At 33.8% G+C, this 17019-nt stretch overlaps 1 protein-coding gene across 2 annotated transcripts in view; it reads right to left on the bottom strand.

Annotated features, from left to right (window-relative positions):
• Positions 1–3293: 3293 nt before the first annotated feature.
• The window catches only part of LOC122515441 (forkhead box protein D2-like), a 126751-nt gene continuing 113025 nt past the window's right edge, over positions 3294–17019 (bottom strand). For both annotated transcript variants that reach the window (XM_043632807.1, XM_043632815.1), the window contains one exon: positions 3294–3345. In XM_043632807.1, the coding sequence (XP_043488742.1) occupies positions 3335–3345 (11 nt within the window). In that variant the 3' untranslated portion in view covers positions 3294–3334. The remainder of the gene's footprint in view (positions 3346–17019) is intronic.

Here is a 17019-nt window from a genome sequence, read left to right as displayed (position 1 = left end):
CACGCGTGACCTAATTTTCTTACCAAATAGAAAGAAGAAGAAGAAAATAAATTGGTGAGCGAAAGGTTGTGGGTAAAGAAAAAAGAAAAATGGCAAAAAACAATTTAACGAAAAAAAGAAAAAGAAATAGAGAAAGAGAGAGAGAAAGAGTGATCGATATTCTCGAAATAGAAAAAAAAAAGAAAAAAAAAATAGTAGGATGGACAAGTGAGAGGATAAGGCGTTGGCCCATGTGAAAACAAATCGAGCTTGAAAGCTCTAAGGTGCTTTACGATATCCTTTCCATGAGATAACACCACCACCACCCCCACCCACCCTTCTTTGTCACTCCATCCGACTCGGGTATACTTTTTTTATTTCCCCCCACCCCTCTTCCTCTCTCTCTCTCTTTCCCTCTTCAACTCGACCCTCGCGTAGGAGGAGGAGGGAGGGGGATGGGGCAAAAGGGTATAAAAACGTGAAACAAAAAGCCGATTATGTAACCGAGGGATGAAATACGAGGTAGAAAGAGAGAGAACAAGTCTCGGGGTTGGTCCAAGGGTTTGCTGGGTTGTTGGTTGGTAGGGAGGGGTTGGAGGGGGTTTTAGAAGACCTCCTGTCCGGAGATATACAATAGGGTAATTTCACGCGAGATTTGGGAAGCGATTTCGCGGGAGAGAGAACACCAACCAACCAACCAACCAACCAACCAACCAACCAACCAACCAACCAACGACGCCTATGGCATATCATCATCTTTTTCATCTTTCTCTTACTTCCGTTTCTCTCCAATCTTTTCTCTTTCTTTCTTTCTTACTTTCTTTGACCCAACCCACCACCCTCCTTCCACTTTCTTTTCTTTTCTTTTTTTTTTTTTTTTTTACGTAGGCCGAGTCCAAAACTCGTGAGATACGACCCCCCATGCCTAGCCCCATTTCAATGTAACCGAGCGTTTGTTATTTCCTTGCAGTTTGTTATTCAGAACCAAAGGAGTCTCCTCTTCCCCCCATTTCCCCCCTTTTTCCCCCCTTTTTTCCCACTTGTACTACCTACTCCTCATCCTTCTACTTTTTCACGGACAAATAGCCTCGGAAACCTTCCAACGTTACTATTCTTCTTCCCTAACTTTGCCATAATGTTTCCGCAAATAACCGTATGTGGAAATGGAGGTGGTTGTGCAAGAAAATGTATACTAATCTTTAATAGTGTCATATCGAATATTATGTTGAATAATATTTTTGTGTGTATTATTATTATTATTATTCGGTTAATTTAAATGCAACGTGTCGCGTAAATATTTGTAGGATATTGTGCATATCAATTTTGAATATTTTGAACGGTATTGTTTTAACAATTTGTTCACTTGCAATGGAAAATCTTGAAATTCTTCTTATAGGTGAAACAATGTGTATCATTATTCGGATTGGTTAAATGCAATAAGTCGCATAAATATTTGTAGGATATTGTGCGTATTAATTTTGAATATTTTTAACAGTATTGTTTCAACAATTTGTTCACTTGCAATGCAAAATCTTGAAATTCTTCTTATAGGTGAAACAATGTGTATCATTATTCGGATTGGTTAAATCCAATAAATCGCATAAATATTTGTATAGGATATTGTTGATATCAATTTTTTGAATATTTTTAACAGTATTGTTTTAACAATTTGTTCACTTGCAATGGAAAATCTTGAAATTCTTCTTATAGGTGAAACAATGTGTATCATTATTCGGATTGGTTAAATGCAATAAGTCGCATAAATATTTGTAGGATATTGTGCATATCAATTTTGAATATTTTTAACAGTATTGTTTCAACAATTTGTTCACTTGCAATGGAAAATCTTGAAATTCTTCTTATAGGTGAAACAATGTGTATCATTATTCGGATTGGTTAAATGCAATAAGTTGCATAAATATTTATATATAGGATATTGTTGATATCAATTTTTGAATATTTTTAACTGTATTGTTTTAACAATTTGTTCACTAGCAATGGAAAATCTTGAAATTCTTCTTATAGGTGAAACAATGTGTATCATTATTCGGATTTGTTAAGTCCAATAAGTCGCATAAATATTTGTATATAGGATATTGTTGATATCAATTTTTTGAATATTTTTAACAGTATTGTTTTAACAATTTGTTCATTTGCAATGCAATATCTCGAAATTTCTTCTTATAGGTGGAACAAATATAATTTTTGAGGATTGTTAATAAAATATTTTTGAAATTGATACGAAATTATCAATTGCAACAAGAACACAATATTCATTGTATTTTTTTATTTTTATTATATCTCTTATATATGCTATGTATTTACAAAGTGAAATTAAATTTTCTTATAATTTATGTCAAATTATATTTCTATGTTGTTTTAGCAGTTTGAAGATTTTTAATGATTAAAAATTAAGTTTCGATTTATGCAAATTTGGAAACATTGCATTTACAAGCAAACGTCAATTGTTTTCAAATTAATTCTTGTGTATTTTTTTATCCATTTATATATATATCCATTTTAACTGTTAATCTTTATTTAAAATAATAATCTCTTTTTAAAATTCATATTTGATTATTTACACGATCGATTAGTATGATATTATAAGTCTCCGAAATTTATTCCTATCGTGTTCACATATCACAATATGTCCGAACATTTCGACGCTCTACTGATTTTATGGAAAACAAACAAGTAAAAAAATGAAAAAACTCAAATAAAAAAGGAAAAAACAATATTTGCACAAAGATACAAGAGATACAACATTTTCGATAACTTATATTGACCGATCGAAGTTGTATTTAATCGGCCAAAACGAAACGGTTAAAATGGATACGAAAATATAGGAAAATAAATCATGCAAGGTATACTTTAGCAATTGTGATTTCTCATCCCCCGAATAATAATTATCCTATTCAAATGACGAGGATAATTAAAAGATCCTTAAAAAGAAAAAAAACACTAGGAACAACCTTTGAAACATTTATTCATTTATTTATCGAATTTAATTAAATTATCGTGTAATTCGTAATTCTTTATATTATCGTTTTAAAAAAAAAGAAGAAAAAAAATATTTAATAATTCATACGATATTTCAACTTAAAATTATTGTAAAAAAAAAGGAAAAAAAAAAAAACTGGAAATATTCTTTTTATAAATTTCCTAATATATCATGTAATAATAATTTGTTTCTAAAACATATAGTATTATAAAACATATTCAATTTACTTACGAATTTACGCGTGTGGGAGGATTCTAAAGATAACTATCGTATCGAATAGTAAAATATATTTTATCTTTAGAAAGAGATTTGTCTTGAATGGAACACCTCGCTTGATGATCCGAAGAAAACGTTTTAGTACTTACCTGAAACATAGAGAGAAAAAAAGAATATGATTATTGCTATCATTATTATTATTATTATTATTATTACAATTATTGGTATTAAACGGAGAAAGAGAGTGAGAAGAGAGAGAGAGAGAGAGAGAGAGAGAAGATACTCGTAAAATCGTAAAATATTCCAAAGTAGATTGCAAAACTCGAATATAAGCAAGAAAACGATACACATATTCCGTTAGGAGTATTTATATTATAAAATACGTTCAAGTGTAGTTTGTTACCTGTACCGGTAAAATGGAGTTATTAATTTTACGATAGAAACATTTTATTCGTTCGTTCGTTCGTTGGTACGCGAGTAACGAATACTCGTAAAGATATGACCGAGTTAGAGTTTTTAATTCGAGAGAGAGGAAGAGAGAGGGAGAGAGATAGAGAGAGATATAGCGAATTTGAACAGAAAATAAATATAATAATATCACTACTCTCGTTCGATCTTTTTATCTATCTATCTATCTATCTCACTCTTCTATCATATCTTTTTTTAAAACAAAAAAAAAATGGGGTTTACTCGTTCAGAGTTTTTAGGTATGCGAGAATGAAACGCGTGGAACAACGTGTCGAACGTTAAAACAGATTAATCAGCATTTTTTCTCGTGTTATTATTATTTCCTTTTAATTTTTTTGTATTTTTTTTTTTGGTCCTTTTATAATATTTTTATTTATTTTTTCATTACTATTATTATTACAATAATTATTATTATTATTATTATTATTATCATTATATTTTTTGTCAGTTGTGTTTTACTTTTTTGTTGATATAGAACAATAACCCGCGGGCTATCGGTGTGATAAAGGTCGATCGAAAAATGTGTGTATTTTACGTTTACGCGTGCGTGTGCGTGTGCGTGTGGATGAGTGGGTGGATGGGTGGGTGTAGATGTGTACACGCATACGTACTTGGTTATATAGCCAGTGACAAAACGGGGAAGGTAATCCGTGCCGTGTTAACGGAGCCGGAGGGAAATATAATATTTTCAAGAGAATTACGAATTTTTGTAATCCACGTAAATTTACGCGCGAAAGTGCAAAAGCGGCGCAGACGCGTATTAACGACAGAAAGGGACAGAGACAGAGACAGACAGACAGATAGACAGACAGACAGACGGACAAACGGAAGGACAGAGATAGAGAGGACTAAAAATTAGCTGCCATATCGAAAAGATTTATACCCGTCGTTTCTCCAAAATAAAATAAAATAAAATAAAATAAAATAAAATATAATAAAATAAAATAAAATGAAATAAAATGAAATGAAATAAAATGAAATAAAATAAATAGATACGTTTGGTGCAAGAATTAAAACAAAACAAAACAAAAAAAAACTGGTGTGTGTACTTATGTACGCACGTAAGAAGTTATACTTCTTTGCCGTACTAAAACAAACATAACCTCAATAACCTCAAAAATAACTTTAAAAAAAAAAGAAAGGAAACATATTTTCAATCGATCGATATATTACATATATAAGAAAGAATACAGAACAAAAAAAAAAACAAAAATATCAAAATATAGATATCAGTCCATATTAAATATAAATGAGATATATCGAATTACTTAATGCGTCAACGGTCATGGCGCTGTGGTAGCATTGTTTCCCGCTCGATCATTTAAGTCAAGCAGCGCTGAGTACGATTAGTATTTGGATGGGTGACCTGCTTGAGAAAAAAGGGGGAAGAAGAAGAGAAGACAACTTCATGCCGTATACTTGAAATCGCTTTGCCGCGCGTTGTAAATACCGACAAACTTCATGGTGTCGTTTTTCCAGACGCTCGGAACAAAATCACTCCCCATTACATTTTCCCCAACGCGCCAAAAGAAGTATAACTTCAAAAATATTAATAAAAATATAAGAAATAATTAAATGGTGTCGAGAAGAAAATATTAAAATTACTTTACTAATCATTCGAATCGTTATAATGATACAGGAAATATAATATAATATAATATAATATAATATATATATATATATATATATATACAGGAAGTCGTAAAGATATTATTAAATCTAAATTCAAATGAAATCCGAGAGAAATGAAAAGTAAAACCTAAGTGGGGTTTATCGAAAAAAGCAGATGTAGATCGTACCGTGAACGGTAAAAGCGATACACAGAAGTAGTCTCGAGAGAAAGAGAGAAAGAGAAAGAGAAAGAGAGAGAGAGAGAGAGAGAGGAGAGAGGAGATTTAGGCGTGTAATTGGCTCAGCTGGTGTTGACGCGATCCTATCATCAATACCTCATCAGCCGCCCCCAGGAAACCTGTATCCTCTCTCTCCCTCTCCCCCCTCTCTCTCCCCCTCTCTCTCTCTTTCTCTCTCTCTCTTTCTGTCTGTCTGTCTGTCTCTCGTTCCCATACATATCGTCACCTTTACCCCACCAATATCATCCCCCCTTAACCATTCCCTCACCTATTCCTCACCCTCTCACGGCCCATGAGAGAGGACCGTTGCGAATACCAAACAGAGAGAACCTTTCCTTCGAAGATGTAAGAGTAAAGGAAACTTTCGTCTGCTTCGATACTCTAGCATTATAGTATTTCCAACAAATGGGGATTTTTCTTTAGGAACAAAATTCTAATTTCATATTATCATTTTTCTTATTCGTTTATCGTTTGATGAAATAAAACAAAGTAAAAGAAAAAAGAAAAATAATGTTTGGGATGGTCTCCGATGCGGAAGATTAAGAAGATTGTCGAAAGATACGGAAAGAAAAGAACGCTGTGGTAAAGGTATGGGATGGGGTGGGATGGGGTAAAGTGAAGAGTAGAGGGGTTGAAATTGAATCGGAGCAACTTGGCGAGAATAACAATTGGCTTTTAAAAAATTAACATCCAGGGGTAAGCTTCTTTCTTTTCCGTAGTGTCCTCTGAGGTACAAAGAAGTTGAATGAGAAAGGTGGGTGGATGGTGGAGGTGGAGAGGGTTGGAAGAAGAGTCTCGTTTCTGGAGGCATAACGAGAAAGAAAAAAAAAAGAAAAAGAAAAGTTGGGAGTTGGGTCGATGCCGGTAGGAACAACCATGACGTTGATGGTGAGACGGTGGCAAACCGAGTTGTTGTAGTTGGTGGTGGTGGTGGTGGTGGTGATGGTAGTTGTGAAGGTGGTGAGAATGGTAGCTAATCCTAAGACTTATGCCAGCGTAAGATGGTCAGATTTATATGGCTTAGCACGCCACTGTGCTAACCCTCATCCTCCAGCTAGAGAGAATCACCTTGTACACCTCCCCACCCTCCTGCTGGTCCTGGCCCCACACACCTCTTGCCAACCCTCCCATGGGAGAGAGAGTCCGAGGACGGATGGGTAGATGATGACGATGTGGATGATGACGACAATGTTGCTGCTGTCGCCATCGTCACTGCCATCATCCTACGCTTACTGTGTTCCTCTTGTTACGAGAGTATGGCAAATGCGTGAGTGCTAATACCCAATCACGTAGCTTCCTCTCTTCCTTGTGTATTATCATTATATATATAGATATAGATATTGTATATATTGTATATAAGCTTCATCTATATATATGTACATAGAATACACGTAAATGTATATATAAATATACACACACACATATACATACTTGTACACTTATACACTGATATACGAATACAGAGACATGTTCGATCGTGCTAATTTTCCATAATTAATCCACGATAAAGTTGTAACCACGGTACGGCGTGAACGTCACGCGGTTCTCGTCGCGGTCGGTTTAGTCTCCCCTACACCCTCCACCCCCGCCCCCTTGATCCACCGAAAAAAAAAAAAGAAAAGAACCGACAATTTATCGATCGTTCATAACACGGAAACTATGTCGGGGATGACAAGCTGCGTTCCAATTAATGTCGATCAGTAATTAGACCAATACCAACCCACCCCCCTCCTCTTACCTCACTCACTCTCCAAATATCATAATTCATTTTTGTTTCTTTAATTTCTAACTATTTCTTTGTTTTGTTTTATAGATTTACCTTTTTCATCCGTTTTATTTCCTTTTCTTTTTTTCTTTCTTTTTCTTTTTTGTATTCAAAAGTAATAAACCTAAAAAGACAGGATATTTCCCTGTTTTCCTTTTTCCTTTCATCCGAAATATATCAAAATTCGAAATATCCGCGAATGGGAGGAGGATAGTCGAGAGAAGAAGACTCAGGATTCGAACCCTCCCCCGTTTCACCCCTACCCCCACTCCAAGATCTGTCCATCATCCTCAAAGAAAAGCTCATTTCGCAGGCGGTTCTCGTAGCTGGATAGGATTTGAAACGATTCTTCTGGTCAACGATAGATAGAAGAAAAAGAAATATAAAGAAAGGAAACGAAAGAAAGGAAGAGGGGTGGGGGTAGGGTAGGGTAGGAAGCGTTCGATTCCCCAAGACGAGAAGAAGGAAAAGAAAGAGGAGAAGGAGGAGGAAGAGGAGGAGGAGGAGGAAAACAAATCCGTGGTCATCGGCCGGACGAGCCATCTTCAACCCTCGACACGCACGATCACATTTATATACTCTTTCATATATACGTATACACATATAAAAGAAACTTGTATATATATAATATATATGTGTGTGTAAACGTGACTGCAGTATTCGTCGACAGGTCCTTTGTCTTCCTGGGTTCGCGAGAAATCGAGCCGCACACGTACAATAAACTAAAATCTCATCATCCTTGAGGATTTAGTAGCGATAACATAGAAAGTAGAAAGAGAGAGAGAAGGACTAGGTTCCAAAGGGATGATAAAAGAAGAAGAAGAAGAAGAAGAAGAGGAGGAAGAAAGAGAGGAGAGTGGGGGGAAGAGAGAAAATAACATTTTAGCTTATGAATCGTCTAGTTTCGTCTATGAAGTATTCTACTGGTAACGTAGTATGTTATAGGTTGAGTATAATACCTTGCTGAAAATAGGATGAAATGTCTTGTAATAATACACACACATACGTATATATCCTTCTATAATAAATGTGTATAAGTTAGTGTGTATTTGTGTAAGAGAATGAAAATGGGGACGTGCGTGACCGCGGATCAGCCCGGAGCGCCTTTTAATTTAGACAAATCGTTCCGATTAGCATAACGGGATAAATTATACTCGAGGACCCAGAGGATCCCAATGGGGTGACGAGACTGAATCGGTATTTATATGTATATATGTATGTATGTGTGTTGGTAAGTTTAACAGCAGACCGCTGGAAAGCCCAGAGGCAGACCACGTCCGACGACGTGGATGATCCATCGGTACGTCTGAAAGTGCGGACAGGAACGTTTGTTCCTCCCCTATAGCCTGTTTTCCACCCCTACTAAAAAGTCAACGGTGAAAGAGAGAACGAAGATACGAATGACGACTGAACTGTTGCCTGCTGCTACTGCTGCTACTACTGCTGCTGCTGATTTTGCTGTTGTGTGCGAGTTAACACACCGACGGATACTACAAACCCTCTTTTGTTTTTGTCGAAATTACGAGCCACGATTTGACTACGTCTCACGTAGGTCCTACTACTATTACTACTATTACTACTACTACCCTCACACCCCACTAACCAGACCCTACTCTCTCTTTCTCACGTTCTTCGATTAAATTCTTATCATTTTTGTTCGAAGATTTAATATTTCGAGTTTAATAATCAAGAAACACGTGTATTTTCTTGTTTGAACATAAAATATTATCTATAAGTATAATAAGATATAAGATTGTTTGTAATAAAGAATTTAATAAATGTATTTGTCGTATTGGTTAAATTTTATAATAGATTTTTACAAACAAAATATTCTAACAATCGGAGAGTATTGTTTGTAGGGAAAAAGTATAAGTGATATATGCACTACGTATTTATATAATTTTATAATGAAAAAAAAAGAAACTTTAGATCGTAGGAAGATTGTTTGATTAAAGATAGTAGAAGAAAAAATATACTTTCAATATTGAAATAATTCTATAATGAGGTATTTTTAAAAAATAAACAAACTTCAACCCAAAAATACCCCCAAACAGGTGTTTAACACATTGTACACCTATTCAATATTATCGCAGTATTTTCAATCTATCCTTTTAACCACCTATGTTAGAGGAGTGAGGGAGGGGAGAGAAAGAGAAGAGAGATGTTTGATTTTTATTCAAACCCGTATAATTATTTTTGTTTAATTTATAACGTTTATATATATAAATAATACGACTATTATTGTTGAATATTCATTCGTCGTTAGCAGTTAAATCAGCTGGCCAATATTTAGCTAACCGTGCAATGTATATTTAAAATCATCATAAAAATGTGGATAAAAAGTAGCAACGAAAGATCGGGATCGAAGCAAAATAAGAGTACGTTGATCTCTCGTGAATCTTCGTAAGAAAATCGTGTAAGAGTGAGAGAAAGAGAAAGAGAAAAAGAGTTTAACATCGATCCTCGATCGTCGGCGAGGTGGGCCCACCTTTTATTATCTCTCAAGGGGTCCCCTTAAGGCTATGGGTAGAGAACGACCGTCGGGGTTATTAAGAACGTCCCGTATAAAACGTGCCGAACTCCCATCATTTTCTTAGTATTGGTTAGCTCTTACCAACCATATACAAATACATACACACATACACACATACATACATACATATATATGTTTAAACGTACGTAGAACTCTCGTGCAAACAGGGACACACAATAACACGCTACACCAGAACAAACCACCATCAACACCACCATGAGGCCCCTCATAGATTCCTTCTTCTCGTGAGTAAACCGAACGACGTGGGCCCTTGCCGTTTTACGACCTTTTGACGGACCACATCTCACGCCAAAGAACGACACAAGTCCCCAGCACCACCACCACCACCACCATCCGACTAACTCCTCCCCCCCTACCCTGTGCTTAGCAACAAAGTTGCAAATTTGCATGCAACGACCGTGATGCTCGTTGGCCGTATAACGGGTGATACTTACTTCGTTTCACCGAATTGTCAAAGAGTCCACTACTTCTCATTTTTTATCTTTCTTATTTCGTCTCCCTTCGAGAGATCTGATATTTCTCGAGAGAGAGAGAGAGAGAGAGAGAAATGGATAATAAAATGGAAGTAAAATTTTAGGTAGAGTTTTTTCTTTTTTTTTGTAGGTAGTCAACAAAGTTTTAATGAAACATTTCAAAATCATCGAAATAATTTAAATATTTGTTGCAATAATCGAATAATTCGACAACAAAGTGGTCGACGAATATTTGTGTTCTTTTTTGTTTTTTTCCCTTCGATAAAATTCAACAACAGGTAGTCGGCATTTGACAAAAAAAAAAGGAAGAAAAAAAATTCGAAAATAATCGAACGTAAACCTTGGTGTTCGATATATTAAAAATAGCGAATAGTAGATTTGATTGAAATAGTCGAATAATCGGACAACTCGCGTGTATTGATCAAAGATCGGAATTCCTTGTTATTTTTTTTTTTATTTGTTTTTACAAATTTTTGAATTCAAATTGAGCAAGTACAGAGTATGCCAACGTTCAACGGATAACGAGAAATAGTGGAGGAAAAAAATTGGACGAATGACGTTAATCGAGTACGATCAATTATGTCTCTGTTTGAATCATTCGTTCACAATTGACCACGCCTACTACGAGAAACCCGACAAGAGAATAAGAGAGAGAGAGAGAAATAGAATAAAACATCATAGTCGTTTGATCCTGTTGTGTGTGTATGGGAACCGTGTTGGAAGATGAGACAAGACTTTGTACATTAAATTTGTTTCTGCTTGGAGCGTTAATGAGCCGACATCAGAGCAACCTCATCCTCCTTCCTCTTCTTCTTCTTCTTCTTATTCTTCTTCTTTACATCTTAAAAGAACCTTTTTACACTCTCCAATGATTCATAATATATATTTTGCGGATGAACATTTGATTTATAAAACTCCCCGCGGGCGTATCTCGAGCGAAGTGGTAAGTATCAACAAATCACGATTTTACGTTCCGAAGAAACGGTTCGTCGTACTTTGCGAAAACAAAAATAAATATAAAAAGAAAAAAGAAAAATAAATAAAGAAAAAATGTACACGGTGTGTGTTGTATTTAGAAGAGACACACGCACACATTTATACACGTGCGTGCACGTTTGACGCATAACACAGTGTTGGAGTGGAAGGCGTCGGTAAGGTGAAAAATTCGAGTTCGGTTTACGATCGCAACCAACTAAAAAGAGAAATATGTAAATTCGTACTAACACACTCTCCCATCACACATGTACATATATACACACACACATACACACTTTCTCTTTCTTTCTTACGTGCTAAGTTTCATGATGAGTCCTCTTACACGATACAAGGTATCATCGCAAGAATCGCAAAAGATCGGAAGACCTCCGTGGGTCAAATACGAGCCCCGGAGTCTCAGTCAACCAATAACCACCAGACACAAGTACTCTAACCGAACAACAACCTCCTCCCCCCTCCCTCCTCCTTTTCCTTCTTCCACGCCCGCTTGGAAAGCTCGGTCCTCGATCGATCGTTAAATCTCTGGCTTAATCGCCGTGTCAAACCAGTGCTGTAAACTTATACTGCCGACTTCTACTACTTTTCCCGTGTTGCTCCTGCGAAACAACCAACCCAACCCCACCAACGACACAAACTTTAGTCTTCTATCCTTGACTGATGGATTCTTGCTTGCTTGCTTGCTTGCTTGCTTGCTTGCAAAATTTATTTTTATTCTGTTCATTTTTACACCAATCAATATATTTTTCTATTCAGTTTTCTATATTCTATTTCATATTCATTCATTTTTCTATTCAATTTTTCTATTCAATTTTTCTATTCATTTGAATCAAAGTATTTGATTTACTGTCTTTTATTCCTTTTAATTGTTATTACATCAGATTACGATTCGTTCACTTATCTTTTTTTTTTTCATTCTACTTTTATTTTCAACTCTTGTTAAAATTATTGATTCCACAACACGTTTTCTTTATTCATATAAATTCGTACGAATTATATTGTTCTTATTTTTTCTTTTAAATGATTATTAACTTAACAAAAAAAGTACGTTTCATTTCTGTCATTCATACCACTATACATTACGTACGAATTTTATTTAGAATTTGTTTATATTGAACAATGAAAAAAGAAAAGAAATAAAATTACAGGACAATTGAGAGAAGAAATTCTAACGATCAGAAACGTAAACTGTGATCGAATTTTTCGTAGTATTTATAATTGTCAAAGATAACTAGGAAGGCAAATAAACCTGGCAACAGTACCTTGACGGATGGATTCTTGCTTGCTTGCTTGTTTAAAAATGTTTTTCTATTCTGTTCATTTCTACGCGAATCCTACGAATCAATGCGTTTTTCTATTCATTTTTCTATATTCTATTTCAGATTCATTCATTTTTCTATTCAATTTTTCTATTCATTTGAATCAAAGTATTTGATTTACTGTCTTTGTTTTAATTTAATTGTTATTACATCAGATTACGATTCGTTCACTTATCTTTTTTTTTTCATTCTATTTTTACATTCTTTTTTTACATTCTACTTTTCATTTTTCTATATTCTATTTCATATTCATTCATTTTTCTATTCAATTTTTCTATTCAATTTTTCTATTCATTTGAATCAAAGTATTTGATTTACTGTCTTTGTTTTAATTTAATTGTTATTACGTCAGATTACGATTCGTTCACTTCCCTTTTTTTGTTTCATTCTACTTTTACTTTCAACACTCGTTAGAATTATTGATTCCACAACACGTTTGTATTTGTCGTGATAAATCGTATTTTTTTGTCTCCAAGTTAATAATTCGTTTTCTTTATTCATTATTGTTCTAATTTTTTCTTTTAAATGATTATTAACTTAACAAAAAAAAGTACGTTTGATTTCTCTCATTCATACCACCATACAACACTACGTACGAATTTTGTTTAGAATTTATTTATATTGTTCAATGAAAATAAAATTACAGGACAATTGAGAGAAGAAATTCTAACGAGCAGAAACGTAAACTGTGATCGAATATTTCGTAGTATTTATAATTGTCAAAGATAACTCTCTATTTCTCTTTCCGATAATCTAACGTATAATAATATCGTAAATGTAAAATTAATGATAAAAAAGACGTTGGATTGAAAAATAAAAAAAATAAAAAAAAAGTCTACTCGAGGTAGGAAGGCAAATAAACCTGGCAACCGTACCTGGTTTATTCTTAGTACATCGAGAAAGAGATTTACAAGTCGTCAGCCTCGAGAAAACTTCCATGGAACTTTCACCCGTTCTTGTTAGAAGAATGTATAGATAGATAGTAGAGGTAGTAGGTAGGTAGGTAGTACGGTGTGTAACACTTTTATTTTGTATCTAAAAGCGTTAACGATACACCCTATACTAATACACAGTATAAAAGAGATTCCATGGCTCGGTTATTATGGCAGCTTTGGAATATGCGACGTGTTAGGTTATTTACGATCGTGAATTTTATAGGGAATCGTATAAGAGAGAAGAAAACTGGAGCCTTTCAAACATTCTCTTTTTTTTTCTTTTTTCTTTTTATTTTTCTTTTCTTTTCTTTCCTTTTCTTTGCATTAAAATCACCGAGTAAAAACAAGTGTGTCGTATCTATCTATCTCCTCTTCTTTCTTTATCTTTCTTCGATACACATTTTGTATAAATATCCCCTTCTAAAGTCAAGTGAAGTTATAAGTTTCAAGATAATCGTTAAAGAAGTCAAGTTTAATCAGTTGGTTTAAGTTGAAAATTGACAAAGATACGGCTGCTCTCCTCGTCCTATCACGCGAGAACCTTAACGATTCTTCTTCTCGTATGCTCGTTCTCGTAATCTCGCGAACGCGTTTCGAACGTACACGAAAGAGAGAGAGAGAGAGAGAGAGATAGATGTAACCATAAAATTCAACCTACTCTCGATCGGATCCAAGTATTCTCGGAGAAAGAAAGAGAAAAAGAGAGAGAGAGAGAGAGAGAGAATCGTTATCGTTACCAACGATACATCGACACCTGTCGATCTTCCAAAGGTTTACGAGTTCGACAAAAGAAAAGAAAAAAAAATATATAAGAAAAAGCCTATAAAGGAAAAATTTTTATGGGCTTTGCAACGATGTTACGGAATTATTTCTTCTTTCTTTTCTTTTTTTTTATTCACTCGAAAGATCTAGGAATACTGGTTATACGAGTAAATCTGATCTAACGATGATAATCGTGCAAAGATGAAACCATAAATATATGTATGTGTCTATTGGGAATGAATTAGAAAATGTTTTTCTTCGTATTTTAATATATAAATATTATTATTATATTAAAATTTTATATATTAAAATATATTATATATATAGTATTTTTTATTTTATTATTTTAATTATTATATATAAATCTATATTATTTATTTTATTTTAATTATTATATATAAATCTATATTATTTTATTTTATTTTTTATTATTTTAATTATTATATATAAATCTATATTTTATTTTTTTATTTTAATTATTATATATAAATCTATATTATTTTATTTTTTATTATTTTAATTATTATATATAAATCTATATTATTTTTTATTTAATTATTTTAACAATTGTTTTAATATTTACATATTAAAATATGAAGAACAGTTAAATAATTAATATAATAAAGAAGAAACGATTCTCTTCGATCCTAAAGTTAAATAAATATATTCCCGCGTATTTAATTCTGCTCGATTTTTTTCATCGTTTTTTTTTCTCCCCTCCAATCCCATAAATTTGATCAATCATCTCACCTCGCGCGATCGATACACCGAAACGAGATGACTCTCTCTTTGATATCCAAATTTTCAAATTCAAAACGCCACGAATCAACTTTGTGCCAAGCGTACCGATACTCCCCACCACCCCCTCCCATCTCCACCACCCATCGTATTCATAAAAATCACCTAGCTTTTTTCTTTTATTGATCAACCTATCTAAAAACTATCATTCTTTGCGATAAATTTCCCTACCCCTTCTTTTTTTTGTTTCTGTAATAAAATTTCAACGATCCGATTAATATTTTCAAAATCCATACCGGATGATAATAATTAATGAAATAATTTATCCGAAAAAATACGAGACACAAATTTTTTCTTCGGGGGTCCCTGTAATCATCCTCGCAGATCAATTCTGATGATTATACAGATAACAATACTTACAAAAAAAAAATAATAATAAATAAAAATAGAAAAAGAAACACACATACGTAATTTGAAATTTGATTTGCAATTTCCATTGAGATAAATTCCATAATATCGCATCAAATGCCGTTTTGAAATCAGATCTGTTGTCGAAGCTTGAATTGAACGTTAAAAAAAAAAAAAAAAAAGAGAAAGAAATAGAAAGAGAGGGGTAGTAGAAGGATGAAGAGAAGGAGGAGGAGGGGAAGAGGAGGAGAAGAAGGGAAATATTATACTCGTAGCGGTAGGAATTACCGTAAGAGAATTTTTACACGAGGTTTAATAGCGAGGAACGTTCGTAAATTAAGCGGCTCGGCTCCACCTATCGTCGCTTTACGAGTGGCTGCTTGCTTCCTTCAAAAATTGAAATTATCCGCGTTTAATTCGACATTCCATTGGGTACCGCTCGTCGGCGAAATGAGAGACACGTAACGCGTCGTAATATACTCGAGAAAATAAAAAATGTGAAAGAGTTAAAAATAAGAGGGGGGCGGGGAGCAGGGAGGGGGAGCTGGGAGGGGGCTTTGGGTTGGGTGGTGGGGAGAGTGAACGAGAATTAAACATTGCAAAATAATTAATAATCTTATACTAACTCGTAACCGAGAAAGGGAAAGGGGGAGAAGGATGGGGGGTGGGGGTATGTGTGGGTGGAGGGGGTTATATTAGATTGGAATCATTGTAATCGATGCAATAGAACAAATTATGTTTTAGAAAAATAATGGATTCCCGTTAATCGTTAATGGGGAACCTTCTTTGAATTTTTAGAAAGGGTGAGGGGGTGGGGGTAAATGTCAGTGATCGTTGGTAATCCAAGACGAGAAATTTATCTATCGGTCAATTCTCGATAGAATGTGAAACGTGAAAATGATACTTCGAACTATATCCGAACTATCATTATCGTTGGAAAAGTAATCGAGAGACCGGTTGACTCGTTTTTAACATTTTTTCTTTTTTTTTTCGATATAAAATGGCAATACAGGTGATACCTGTGCGTTGGGGTATACGAGTATCGGTGAAAATGGTTAATGGTTTTTAGAGATTTGTTAAGCAAGATATCTTTTACAGTTTTTTTTAGTTCGTTATTTTATATGTGAATATTTATTTGATATTTATTATTATAGATCTAGCGTAGAAATATTAAATGTTATATTTAATTTTATCGTTAATTAAATGTTGATTTTATCATTGGATAAAAAAAAATTCGTGAACACTTTTCGAATGAGGTGTATAATATATTATAATTTTTTCATTATTTAAATATATTTTTAATGTATAGTGTTATCTTTGAATTTTAGTTTGTTTTTTTAAACTAGCACGAATTTTATTATATGTAAAACTTTATATTTAAAAAAAATAGTAGAAAAGTTCAATTAAAACGTATAAATTTTTTTGAAGAAAAATTATACAAAAATTAATAACAAAGTATAAGGATAGATCGTAGATTTTCAAATAATTAGTATACTTTATTAATATCGAAATCGTATAAGACCGAAAGGTTTGCTCGTAATCGACCAATAAAATTACA

Source organism: Polistes fuscatus, unplaced genomic scaffold, assembly GCF_010416935.1.
Source record: "Polistes fuscatus isolate 324 unplaced genomic scaffold, CU_Pfus_HIC Scaffold1, whole genome shotgun sequence".
NCBI classification, from domain to species: domain Eukaryota; kingdom Metazoa; phylum Arthropoda; class Insecta; order Hymenoptera; family Vespidae; genus Polistes; species Polistes fuscatus.
This window is presented reverse-complemented; position numbering and strand designations above follow the sequence as displayed.